A 14,300-nucleotide genomic window follows, 5' to 3' on the forward strand; every position below is an offset into this window, starting at 1 on the left:
TTTCAACAGTAGTGCTGAACCTTGCCAGCAACTTGTTTAAAGTGACAATCGGCACTCTTATTAGGATTTGTATTCAACATTTACAAACTAGAGCTGAATGGTACTTTAAAAGCTTCAGCAAAGCCTGCTCAAAGCTCTGTAAATGCTTTGTAAAAGCTAACTCTGCACACTGCCCTTATACAAGCTGAAGACTGTGTGAAACAGGCCTTAAAGTGGTTCTAAAGTCTCAAGGTTTTTAACCTTCGTGCACTCTATGCATGAAGATAAAAAAAAAGTCTGTGTGTAGCAGCCCCCCCCCTCTCCCCAGTCCCCCCTAACACTTAATTGAATCTCTGGGGACTCTCACTCCTGTTTGGCTGAGGCAGCAGCCAGTGAGCCAACCAGAAGAGGGAGGGGCAGGGGCATGGTCAAGCTGTAGCTCTGTGTGTGAATGGAAACAGAGAGCCGGGGCTCGATAATGTGCCTGCTCGGGTACCCCCCTAGCAAGCTGTTTGCAGGAGAGAGGGGCCAGGAGTGCCAGCAGGAAACCAAGAAGAGGATCCAGGTTGCTCTGTGAAAAACCACTGCACAGAGCAGGTAAGTATAGACATTTTTGTTATTTTTAAGAAGAAAAAAAATCAACAATTTAGTATCACTTTTATGCAGAATTGGGCATTTATTTAGTCCCAAAGCCTTAAAATGGGAACACTTGAAAAGCTTATGAATCAAGCATTTTCACATTTATTTTTAGCCTGTAAGGACAGATTCCATCCTTTTCAAGCTTCAGGCGAATTTGTTTGAGCCAATGGATACACATGTAAAATGTTTTAAATAAGCTTCTAAAACACTTGTATAAAAAAAAAAGCTAAGAAATACACCTGAAACTCACTCTGCTCAGGTGTGAATAAAGTTGTGATCAAGAAATACCTTTGTTTTTTTTTTTTCAGTGTAAGCATCGCATATCTAACTTGAGATTACATAATTCTAATTGTGTTAGTACAGCAGTAACCCATTATTCTGTTGTCTTTTTTTGGGTTGTGTTTTACTGGCATTCCAAAAGTTTATTTTAAGATAAAAAATAAAAAGCAACTTTACTAGGAAATGCAATCTATTCTTGTTTTGTGAAGTGAAGGCTATTCCACAAGTCAGGTTGCCAAAATACTAAAGATTTCATAGACAGACGTGTACTTCTGTCTTTACAGTCTTGTTCTTCCCAGGATAGAAAAACGTAACGGAAGGTTCAGAAGCACGACTGCACAAGTAGATAAGTACCAGAGAATCGGCAATTTGAGAAAGAGATGCCTTACTGGTCCTCATGCAGTTGCTTCCTTAAATAGTACATGCTAAATACCAGTGTTATCTACAACTGTGAAAGGATTACTTCAGGATATCAGCCTTAAAGGCAGAGATTCAAAGATTGAGGTGTTAGGAACAAGGATATATGTGAGACATAAAGGAGAAGAAAGTATGCCAGAGTGAATGATGCCTTCTGTCAAACATGGCAGAGGAAATGTAATGCTATGGAGCTGATTTGTGCTGGTAAGCAGGCATGTTACACAGAGAGCTAAGAATAACGAACCATAAAACTTACCAATACCTGGCCGCTGTTAGTACTTGACTAGTGGATATTGTGTCATGTCGAGACAATGATCTGAAGCACATTTCTAAGCTTTGTGAAACCTGTATGGTTAAAGCCTAAGTGCAGCCAAAATCAAAAACATAACTTACAGTCAGTCGGATGTGTCCCTTGTGCTGATGCCTCTTCTGTTACTAGAAATACTCTTCTGACCATGCCTTCCCCACCCCCAATTCCCTAATCTTCCAGCACAGGGGTTAGTAGAACTAAGGGGCTGTCACAGGCTCTTAAGAAAGCCTGATTATGCCTACCGTTTCCGCCCAGATATTCCACTCATGGAAGTTGTACTACACGTTCTATAAACCAAGATCTATGAATGGAAGGGGTGGACCTTTCAATCATCTGCTGTGGTACAGATTATATAAATGCAGAAACTTAGTGAAAAGGGCAGGCATAGTCAGGCTCTCTTGATGAGAGCCTGTGACAGCCCCTTAGTTCTATTAGCAATAGTGGTGTGACCCTCCTGCGCTCCAAATGTGTGTTTAAAACAAACTAAATTAATATATGAACCCCAAACAGCTGCTAGCATTAAATCATATACCAGTGATCAAGTAAATATAAACCATATAAATGCTGCGCTACATTCAAACTAATTTAAGTGAATGTGGAATCCAATAACTCAAATCAAAATAGTGACAATAATAATGAAAATGAATAATATGTGCTTAATGATAACAAAATTACCAAATAAACCACCCAAACTGATGAAAAAGCACAAACTTAAATCTATACGTATGTGCATGAGAAATACACATACATATATTACATCACACGTGCACAATGTGAAGTGAAATAATGACTAAATAATAAACGCAAACTCAAAGTCCAATAATGAAATGTTGAAGGTGAACAAAACTGTAAACGGTGTTTTCAATAATACTGTAAGGTGACCACAAGTGAAACAAATCGTGCAGATATCTGGGTGTAGATAGAGCTTGTGAATCCAACCACCTTCTGGATTAGCCTCTCACCTCATCACTTCGACCCTTGCGGGTCAAAGAGCAGTAATGGATCCCTCTCACAGATCCTCCAGGCACCACAGCACTCCAAAACCACTTTTCAGGATTTAGTATTCCCACTCAGGCTCTTCTCCAAGTATAGGTGAAATATCAATTTCTCCTCTGCTGCCACTTCCACCAACGTCTCCTCTCTACTAGTAGAGAGGTAGTAGAGAGGAGACGTTGGTGGAAGTGGCAGCAGAGGAGAAATTGATATTTCACCTATACTTGGAGAAGAGCCTGAGTGGGAATACTAAATCCTGAAAAGTGGTTTTGGAGTGCTGTGGTGCCTGGAGGATCTGTGAGAGGGATCTATTACTGCTCTTTGACCCGCAAGGGTCGAAGTGATGAGGTGAGAGGCTAATCCAGAAGGTGGTTGGATTCACAAGCTCTATCTACACCCAGATATCTGCACGATTTGTTTCACTTGTGGTCACCTTACAGTATTATTGAAAACACCGTTTACAGTTTTGTTCACCTTCAACATTTCATTATTGGACTTTGAGTTTGCGTTTATTATTTAGTCATTATTTCACTTCACATTGTGCACGTGTGATGTAATATATGTATGTGTATTTCTCATGCACATACGTATAGATTTAAGTTTGTGCTTTTTCATCAGTTTGGGTGGTTTATTTGGTAATTTTGTTATCATTAAGCACATATTATTCATTTTCATTATTATTGTCACTATTTTGATTTGAGTTATTGGATTCCCTTAGTTCTATTAACCTCCACACTGGAAAAATGGAGGTGGGGGAGCATGGACAAAGGAGGATTTTTTTTTTAACCAACATAAATGGCATCAGAACAAGGAACACATCTTACTGACTGTGATTTATCTGCCTCGTGTTGATTTTTCTGTATCTGTTTTGGCTGCACTTACACTTCAAGTAATAGGAAGCCATGGTACTGTCTTTAGTCAAGTATCTGGCACAATCAACAGATTTCAACCCCATCAAGCACTTGGAGGGAAGACCCTCATCATAATAGAACAGAAATATGCCCTACAAAACTTGCACCTCTGTGATGAGCTACAAAAGTCAGATATTTAAGTGTACTGAATATCTTCAAATCCTAAAACTAAAATGACAAATGTCTCTAAAGGCTGTAATTTCTGCAAACTGAAAAGTCTTTGATGAATAGAAAGGTTATAACAAATAAAAAGAAAGCTATAGTTCTTTTATAGTTATAGGTAAAGTCTTTATACCATACTAAGCATTTTCTTCGCTCCCCTGAATGAATTTTCACCAGGCGGGAGGAAATGCTGCTTCAAAAACGCTCCTAAAGCCACGTTTTGCATACGTGTTTAGGCACATTAAGTGTTTGATCGTTAATGGATTCCTTTGGCCAGAATATTAGTTTTTTCTGACCATTGGAATGAATGAACGCTCAGGTGTTTAGGTGCATTTAAATGCATCAAGTGTTTTTCTGCCTAAAATCTCCTCTTCTGACCACGCTGGATGTTCTTCCAGCCTGTAAAGGCACTCTTCTAATAAACCTGTACACGCCTATGTGGGCATGAACATATAGGCTAACATAGAGGTGCATTTAGAGGCAGAAAAAAAAAAAAAAAAGTGCAGCGCCTGAAAAAGTGCAGTTTTATTTTTAACCCTGTGTGCATGAGCCCTAAAAGTACATTATCTGTACGATACAACATATAAGCGGGGCGGCTGCAGCAAAAAAGTTGCAAGACAAGCAAACATGGCAAACATCGCGGGGCAATCTGCAGCACTGTGCTACAGAAACAAGTTACCAAGGCAGTGTGTAGCATAGCTAGCAAGCAAAGACCTAAAGTCCAAAGGACAATTATTTACAATAAAAATAACAGTGTTCAACAATACCCAATACGAGCATTACATTAGGCAGCATACTAAAAAATGAGACAGACAAATCTAAAAGTAAATAAAATACAGATTTTACAGAAATACCCTTAGATTATACAAGCAGGTATACATGTAGGATAAAAGTAGACACTTACTGCAGCAGGCCTTCAGCAGGTCCTCCTTTGAGAACATCAGAGATGACTATTGATGTTTCTCCACTCTGGAAATGAGGGTTGTCTCTACCTCCTGATATTGCGATCCCAAATCCAAATCCTGGAGCCTATCGGGGGAAAAAAAAAATAGTTTTATCAGAGTTACCATTTAACATGCAAGAAGCAAACAGCTGCAGTAGTGCTAGTCATTGCCATCTATACCAAGAACTGTACAAGTCTTTTCTGTAAGCCAAACTGATGCATTCAGTTTATGATGCACACTCCAACACCACACATTAGAAATGATTAGTGTTTAAAAGAGAAATGTACTTTTGTACATCTATCATACTTTGTGAAAGAAATGACCAAGATAAAAAAGCAGATATATGGAGCTATACTTATTTACTGCCATTTCTTTTTAGTACTACCAGTATGTATTCATTATGGCCACCTACTGAACTATCAGCCCCTACATCATGCCCTGTACGACAACATGCAGATATGGGGAATCTGTGTATAGGAAACACCCATACTTTCTGCTGGACTTTTCCTGCAAAGCACACATTGCTGGAAGAGGGAATAACACATTCTAAAGCTTAGTAATTGAACAGAACTAGCATGGATCTCCTTGACTTAATGGGGATACATCAAGTGCCAGCTCTGAATGCCCAGTCTGAAATGAAAGTCCCTTACGGCCCATCCAGCTAAACTGGCTAGTGTAAGCTATTTTTAATTTAAGAGATGCAAAAAACGTTCTGGAAAAGGGAAGGTTTCTCTTGTAAACTTTCTTCAAACTATAATCAAAACAAAAAGGTCTGTATATGCACATTTTTGTATTATTCAGGATGAAAAAAAAGGTATTTACGGGGTCCAATAAGTCACTTTCCAACCTGTTAACAGGGAGCAAGGTTAACAATTTGTATATAAAGTTCCTTTGACTGCAAACATCATTAAGTTCAAAGAATAAGCAATGACTTGTGGGGGGGGGGGGGGGACAAACATACATCCTCACCTCAATGCTGCAGCGTCAATCTGATGCTGCAGCTGTCCCATGTCGGATGTAAGACAGAACTGAACAATTGCATTGACCATTGACCACTCAGTTCTCGGTCACTTCAGAGTGGAGAGCACTGAATGCCAGTCACTGATCTCGGCTGTGCCCCTCCAGCTGGGCTGGAGAGGAGACAAGCGGCTTTCCCCCACATGTTGAGAGCTGGAGCCAGCTCTCAACGAGGCAGTTGGGTGGATCCCAACAATATGACCAGGATCCTTCCAGAACATGATCTGTGACATCAGCTGAGAGCAAGCTGTCAGCCAATTCTGGGTCACAGGAGAGCAAAAACATAAGTGTACTCCTGTGACCCATAAGAGCATAAAAAAATAAAAAAAAACACAAGCTTTAGTCATACTTCTCCTAAACTCCTCATTTTATGGTATTAGAATTCTTTTATATACTGAAGGATATTTGCTACATTTTTTCAGGAAAAAATACACTGGATGAATAAGTTAGTATCAAGCATGATTTGCATGTCTCTTTAAAATTGTAAATATTTCTCATAGAATACAATACTGCAAAATAAATGATATGCTTTATCTCCTACTCCTACTACTTGACCTCTCCGCGGCTTTTGACACGGTTGACTATCCCCTCCTCAAAAAACTACAATCTTTTGGCCTCAGCGACTCTGCTCTCCCCTGGTTCTCCTCCTATCTATCACAGCGCTCCTTCAGTGTTACCTAGAACGCTGCCACCTCCTCCTCACTCCCTCTTTCTGTAGGGATCCCCCAAGGTTGTGTCCTTGGACCCCTTCTCTTCTCCATCTACACCTCCTCCCTTGGCCACTTGATAAACTCCCACGGCTTCAACTACCATCTCTATGCTGATGACACGCAAATCTGTCTACCCCTCACCTCACCCCTTCAGTTTCCACCCGTATCGTTAGCCTACTGAGCGACATATCGGCCTGGATGTCACTCCACTTCCGCAAACTCAACCTCTCAAAAACTGAGCTCCTAGTATTCCCCCCTGCCCACGCCACCCCCACTGACTTCACCATAACAATCGCTAACACCATCCTCAGTCCCTCCCCTCACGCCAGGGTACTAGGGGTAATCCTAGACTCCCATCTGTCCTTTCAGCCCCAGATCCAATTGCTGAAAAAATCACGCAGACAACACCTCCGCAACATCTCCAAGATACGACCGTTCCTAACCTCGGAAACCACTAAGCAACTCAATCACTCCCTTGTCATATCATGACTCGACTACTGTAACTCCCTCCTCATTGGCCTACCTCATCGCAGGCTATCATGAATGCTGCTGCCAGACTCATCCACCTTACTAACCGTTCTGTATCCATCACTCCTCTCTGCCAATCCTTCCACTGGCTTCCGATTGCCCAACGGATAAAATTCAAAACTCTGACAATGATATATAAAGCCATCCACAACACTGCCCCCAACTTACATAACCGATCTTATCTCTAAATATCACCCAAACCGTACACTCCGCTCCTCGCAAGACCTCTTACTCTCTAGCTCCCTTGTCTCCTCCTCCTATGCTCATCTCCAAGACTTCTCCAGGGCGTCACCCATCCTCTGGAACGCCCTACCCCAATCTATCAGATTATCACCTACTCTACTTGCCTTTCAGCGTTCGCTGAAAACCTCTCTCTTCAGGGAAGCCTATCCTGCCCTCTGCTAATTCTGGTATCCTCTACTCTTCCAACCACTCCATCCCCCACAGCGACTACCTACTGTACCACTCACCCCGCCCTCCTGGATTGTAAGCTCCAAGGAGCAGGGCCCTCTAATCCCTCTTGTATTGAACTGTATTGTTGCTGTATTGTCTCCCACTATAATGTAAAAGCGCTGAGCAAACCGTTGGTGCTATATAAATCCTGTATAATAATAATATTAATCTCTGTTTTTGACAATTTTTTATTTGGGCACTTACAATGTGTTTATTTAGATTATGTATATTCTTGCCTTGTCATGTAGCTCATATTGTAAAAATTAAACAGCCTGGCACAACATTATTGTATTTGCTAGCCAAGTAATTGTTGGTCTGTGTGTGTGTGTGTGTATATACACACACACACACACAAACATATACTTATACATACAGTATACACACACAATGACATTTCCATTTGTAAATCACGCACTTTGTTTCATCTACTGTACACCAAGGTTAAAGCAGTTACTTTTTATGTACTATAGTGTCACAGCTACATATTTTATGTAGGTATATTTGACCACTGGATTGAATTTGTTACACATTTTTACATTTTAAATGATATTGTTATGAATTATATTATTGCTATCACACTGTTGCAATACTTGCTATCTACATCCTCAATATAACTTGTACAGGATTCCACAGTTGGGTCCTAAATAGCAGGTTTATTTCCCCACTATCTGGGTTGTGGTCCCTTTCGGAGGGATGATTTAAGAGCATGTTGAGTAGTCAAGGGTTCTCACCCATGCAGACTGAGGGGTTTTAGGGTAGTCTGGCTAGAGAAGAGAGAGCTGACTTTCAGTATTCTCCAGAGCGCTAAGTCCTTATTAGGGACCCAGAATTTTGGAGGTTTGAAGAGTTGGTTTGGTTTGAAGGTTGAAGAGTTTTCAGTGGGAAGGACCTCCAAACCGTAATTACAGGGAATTTGGTCATGCAGGGGTTAATCTGTCTGTCCATAAAAGAGAGGAATCAGGCGGCACCTGGCAGTGGGAGAGTGAGTGGAACACACCTGACTGAACTAGCTTGAGATTGAGCCACAATTGCTGTGAAAGCCTCCACGTTAGGACCCCTGAAGCAAATGGGAAACCCCAAAACCCCAGTGGGGGACCAGTATGGCGACAGTGCTCCATTATCTTGTTTTGTGTCACTGAACCAGAGTATGGATTGTTTGGTGTTCTTTTGCTGGAGCAAGCCATTTTGTTTTTGGACTACTTCCATTTTCAAATAAAGACTGACACTTTTTTTCCAAGTGGCTGGCGCTGATCCTGAACTACTACAGGACAACCTGGATAATTAAATATGCCAATTATGAAATAACTTCTTAAATGACTTTGTGTGGCGTACCTTTCCGTTCAAATCATTACAAAAACAAGGTAAGTAATAATAAATTATTTCCTGCAGAAGCCTGGGTCTACACTTCTAAAATGACATTGTATAAAGCTTCATGTATACCACTAATGCAGGCCATAGATGGATCGTAATTCGGCCGATTTTTCGTCCAGAAGAAAAATCTACCGATTATCTTATCGTTAGTGGACGATTTCGTCGGCCGTTTTTCGTGTATTTTGGCCTTTCAGATTATCGGTGATGTTGGAAAATTTTCGGAAAACGCCCGACTTTATCCTCATTGATGGTCAAAAACGGACGATCGTTTTCCGAAAATTTTATGCGCATGTGCAGTGACCTGGAAAGAGAAGTTTGCAGCGTACGAAGTTTCGTTTCCGGTACAAATTAAAAATAAAAATGACATCATTTCCCGTTATAGGTTACTCATTAATCGGCCGATTTTCGTAATAATTGGTGGTCAGGTAGGTTTTTTAGACCGACCGATAGTTCGTTAATCGACCGAAAATCGGCCGAATTACGATCCATCTATGGCCTGCATTAGGATAACACCCAAACTAATTCGGCTCATTCATACCACATGTGTTGGGGTTGCAGTGCTCATCCTAATACAACAAGCCAAAATCCATTGTTTCCAAGACTCCTTGCACACTGGGCATTTTAATAACGCTGGTAACATTAGCTCTGTTTTCAGCATTTTAGAGTTGTTGCATTAGCGTTTAGCTGCGTTTTTGATTTTTTTTTTTTTTTTTTTTTAACCATAAAAATATTTTTTTTGCTGGAAAAAAAAAAGGTCCAAAAATGCTGTTTTGACGCATTTTTCAGCATTCGTGATTTTACAGCTAAAATTCCTCTAGAAATCCACTAGTTCTGGGGGTTTTTTCCAGCCACACTGATTACAGTCTATGTGTGCATAGACACATAGGATAACCTGCTGGGGACTTTACTGGCTGTAGAAAAAAAACGCCAAAAGCCAAAAACAGCCGCTGTAAAAACATCCAGTGTGCATGAGGACTAATCGCCTCAATTCAAAGTGCCATGTATGTAGAGACAGGTAAAAATAGAAAATGCATGTCAACACAATCTAAACGCAATGCAAATAAATCCAGCCTCAACTAATTTGATGGTAAATAGAAAAAAAGCCTAATAGAAATGCACAAAAAATTCCAAATGCACTCCTGTTGGTCCTTTCCGTTTGTTAGTATTTTCCTAATAAATATATCTTTCTATAGTAAAAAATGTAAACCCTTTTAACCCATACTGGAAAAATACCAATACTGCCAATATTTTAGACCTGCTGGTTTTTGTAATATAGCTAACAAAATAATACCTTCCCCGTGTCAGGCTCCATCGCCTACCACTTTAAATATGGGTAAACAAGCTTTGAAGCCTCCAAGTTAATCACTCATTGGCATCTGGACTATTCCTTGTGACTAACCCAGTGCAAGAATTAGGTTCACACACTGGCTGCTAATCCTACACTGGCCAGACCTTTCATGCTGTGCAGCTTACTCACATCTAACGTATGCTACAAACAACAAGCCGGGAAAGACATCTCACTAAATGATTATTTACTTGCCTTAGCAGGCCACCCAAGAGTATAACACAATATGTTCCATAGTCAATACAAGTGACCAGTCCTATATAGCTATATATATATATTCTTCACAATCCACCTCTCTAAGGGTTCTTTCACTCTAGCTTTGGTCTCTATAGAGTGATCCATGTTCAGATCGCACTTGAAAGGAGGTCAGGAAGCGTAACGCTTTCTCAGCACCCAGTTTAACCCCTTAATCATCGCACTAGCGTGTTGCAAGTGCATGCATTGCCTGCAGTTGCAGGGTGCTTGCACAGCAGCCCCATTCAGCTTCGGGCTACGCCTGCCAAAAGCTAGAAGGGTTATAATTCCTTCCCAAAGCGTTGCGCCCATGGCATATGTATATCCCCAGCTGCTGCCTCTGTATCTAAAGCAGGTGACAGTTGGGGGGATAAAACTGCAGATCAACCACTAGGTTTTGGCCACCAATCGCTAGTGTCAACGAGTCCTTTAAAGAAAATTTATGTTGCTAGTAAAATTCAAGAGACAGGCAATTACCTCGTGACCCAAGTTATCATTTTCATCAAAGTCTAAGACAGACTTTCTCCACCTTTTCTACACCGAGGAACCCTTGAAGTAACTTTTCTGTCTCAGGGAACCCCTGCTAAAAAGGACTATATCTACAACTCATGATACATTCGTGTGATGATCAGTGGGAAGAACATTCCTTACAATTGTGGTCATTGGGAAGAATCCCCCCTTACAGATAGCTAAAAAGATTAATGGTGTTAGTCGGGATATATCTGAGAGGCAAAAATTGCTCATTGCTCAAGGAACCCCCAGCAACTTCTGGAGGAAGCCTTGGGTTCCATGGAACCCTGGTTGAGAAACCCTGGTCTGAGGCCTAGTTCACACAAACTATAAGAGCAGTACGTACAACAAGCCTTTACAAAGCATTTGCTGAACTTTCAGGAAGCTTTGCTGAAGCTGTTAAAAGCCCCATTCAGCTCCAGTTTGGGAATGTTAAACAGAAATCTGGGAGTGCTGCCACTTTAGCCTACTTGACCTCCAGAAGGTTTTACCCTCTTCATGACCAGGGCATTTTTTTGATATTCAGCACTGTGCTACTTTAATAGGCAATTACGCAGTCATTTCTATATTTTTTTCACACAGCTTTTTTTTGGTGGTATTTAAATCAGCACTGGGTTAATTTTTGCTATGGAAAAATGGAAAAAAAGACCAAAAATTTGGGGGAAAAAAAACACATTTTTATTAGTTTCTATTATAAAATTTTGCAAACAAATATTTCTTCATAAATTTGCAGCAAAGTGTATTCTGCTACATTTCTTTGTTAAGAAGAACCCAAACTGGTGTATATTATTTAGTCTGTGAGTCTACAAACTATGGTATCTATATTTAAAAATTGATCAATCCTGACGTACTGATGGGCCATCTCATTGTTGAGGCCCTAAAATGCCAGGACAACACAAATACCCCCCAAATGAAAGCAGACGGTCCAAAGTATTTAGTAAGTAGCTTTTTTTATTTTTTTTGTTTTACATACGGACAGAGTTCACAGTCACCATGACACTGTACTACTTTTTTACACTGTGATTGCTTCTTACAGTAATGATCACTGTAACAGCAATTGTTTGATTCATTCATGACTCATTGCTTTCTAATAGAATGCAATGACTGGTTCACAGCTATCACATGGTACAGGGTGCTGTGATTGGCTCAAGTACCATGTGATCACTGGTGATCACACACAGTAGTAATCAGTGATAGATTCCATTCAGGACTATTGTTGACTATGTGACATGTGATCACGTGGTATCTGGGCTGCTCACAACGGCCCAATACTGAGCACTGCAATCCACAGTACCCAGTGTACACAGAGGTTGTAGTCTACTTGAAGCTTGTTGAAAACCTTTTAGCAACTTGATTAAAGTGCCAGTCAGCACTCTTGGTCAGATCTGTGTTTGAAGCTGAAGTTTATTTACATTTTTTGTATTGTTTTCAAAGATTGCAGCATGTTCTGTAAGTGGGGGAGGGGTGGATCAACAATAGGATCCCCTCCAACAGTCACAGAACATATTTCATTCTGTGAAAACAATCAAAGGTGTTATTTTAATGGAGGAAGGGGGAGAAAGGGGAGGAGGAGTATCAAGAGACTTTCACAGTTTCCAAGGTCGGCCATAGACTGTCCTAATCTCGGCCGGTCCCTGCTGAACCATGTATGGGCAGGCTGAATGTATCTTTGTTGATCAATCGATCAATTTGTGTACAGCCAGCCTGTCAGATTTTACATGCAATTATTGCTAGCAGCTATTATAGCCAATAGCAGTAGACACTGTCTTCTATCAGCGTGGACGGCTCCCCCCACTGGGAGAACACAATGGCTGCACAGAAAGGATTCCCCCATCAACACTGATGCCTGCAGAAAAAAAAAAATCACTAATGCAGGCCATAGATGGGTAGAAAACTGGCCGTTTTTTTTTTAAAAAAAAGAAAGAAAAATCAATCAGTTGTTGGATAGGCCGATGTTACCACCAACGGGGAAAAAAAAAAAAAAAACGGCCGATTTTCAGCCAGTCTACGGCCAGCATTTAATTACTTCTGTCCCTGCAGAGAGCTCCGCTATTATATATGACATGAAAAAGTATTGCGGTTGCAACAATGTATCCATTTGTATCCATTTCGGATACAGATGTTTTTATTCGGATACAAATAAGATACATTGTTGCAACCGCAATACCTTTTTCATGTCAAATATAATAGCAGACTGGAATTCCTATTCTTTTTCTTGCAGGTCACTGCTCATGCGCAGATTTTTTATCGGTAAAAAGACCGGCCGGTTTGCCCATCACTGCCGTGAAAATCAGGCGATCAGCAAAATCGTCTGATTTTTTTCTAACTTTACTGATTAAAAAAAAAAAGTGCCAAAATCCAGAAAAAATGTTCACCACTTAACCCATTAACAGTGTGAAAATCGGCCGATTTTCGACCCATCTATGGCCTGCATTAGTCTATGGCCAGCTTAACCCATGCAGTGCCAGAAGCTCAGAGCTAGGAGGAGGATCCAATATCAATGAAGAGAGGATTTCTACAATAAGAAACAGCCAGTAGGACATAGGACACCCTCCATTAGACACTAGAGACTAGTTATGTCCCTGGTGCTGTACACTCACTGAACTTCAGCTTTAACATTTCCAAACAGGAGCTGAAGGGTGCTTTATAGGCTTCAGGATAGCTACTCAAAGCTTACCAAAAGCTTGGCCAAATCTTGCTGTTTCTGTTCACAATGCTAAGCCTTAAATGCGATCTGCAGCCACAGCACAAACTTTTATTTTTATTACATCAGCATTATTACAAAGCATCGTCACACATACTTTACTCTCTGAACACAGATTGCTCTCCAGAAAGCATCTGACAGGCAGTGAGTCGCTCGTCACATCTGCTTATACAACAGGGGGTAGAATTCCTGCCACAGTAATGAAGTGCAGCATGGCAGCCGCAACATATGTAACGCCCCCATCAATTGCCTCTGCAACTAAAGAGGGAGTGGTTGGGGGAGATCAGTGGTGGAGGAGGTGAGGAGTGAAGGCCACAATTACCTATTACCACCCCCCCTTCCCCAGACATAAGTATAAACTAGGCATAACAGTCACATACTTGAAAAATCTCCTTTCCCCATTTCCCAGTAACCCTACATGCTTTGCAGCTTCTCCTCTGCTCATTCCTTTGGTTTCCTTTCACTTTCTAAACACTTCAGATCCCATGGTACCTTGCTGCCTGCAAGCAATGATTCCTGTACTGACTCCGCCTTCTAAAGCTCCTCCTCCCAGCACCTCTATAGTACAGAAGGCAGGCTCTGTGAAACGTGTGACATAGCAGTGACTACCCATGGGGCATAGTGACTACGTGTCACAGAATTCAAGGAAATAAATGTGTGGGGATCTTCACAAAGTACACTTACAAACTTCAAGATCTTTCAGATTATTAGGTGTAGGCTAGAAATAATTGAAATACAATGTAAGAATGAATATATGAATTTTACATTTTTAACACAGATTAACCACTTGCCCT

The 14,300-nt window shown here is 40.8% G+C and overlaps 1 protein-coding gene across 12 annotated transcripts in view; it reads right to left on the minus strand.

Moving 5' to 3' along the window:
• Window positions 1-14,300, minus strand: part of TJP1 (tight junction protein 1) — a 492,978-nt gene that overhangs the window by 77,140 nt on the left and 401,538 nt on the right. For all 12 annotated transcript variants that reach the window (XM_089652456.1, XM_089652457.1, XM_089652454.1 and 9 more), the window contains one exon: window positions 4,595-4,719. In XM_089652456.1, coding sequence (XP_089508582.1) covers window positions 4,595-4,719 — 125 coding nt within the window. The remainder of the gene's footprint in view (window positions 1-4,594; window positions 4,720-14,300) is intronic.

Source organism: Staurois parvus, unplaced genomic scaffold, assembly GCF_062004578.1.
Source record: "Staurois parvus isolate SC_StPar_1 unplaced genomic scaffold, SC_StPar_1.0 ptg000682l, whole genome shotgun sequence".
Classification (NCBI taxonomy): domain Eukaryota; kingdom Metazoa; phylum Chordata; class Amphibia; order Anura; family Ranidae; genus Staurois; species Staurois parvus.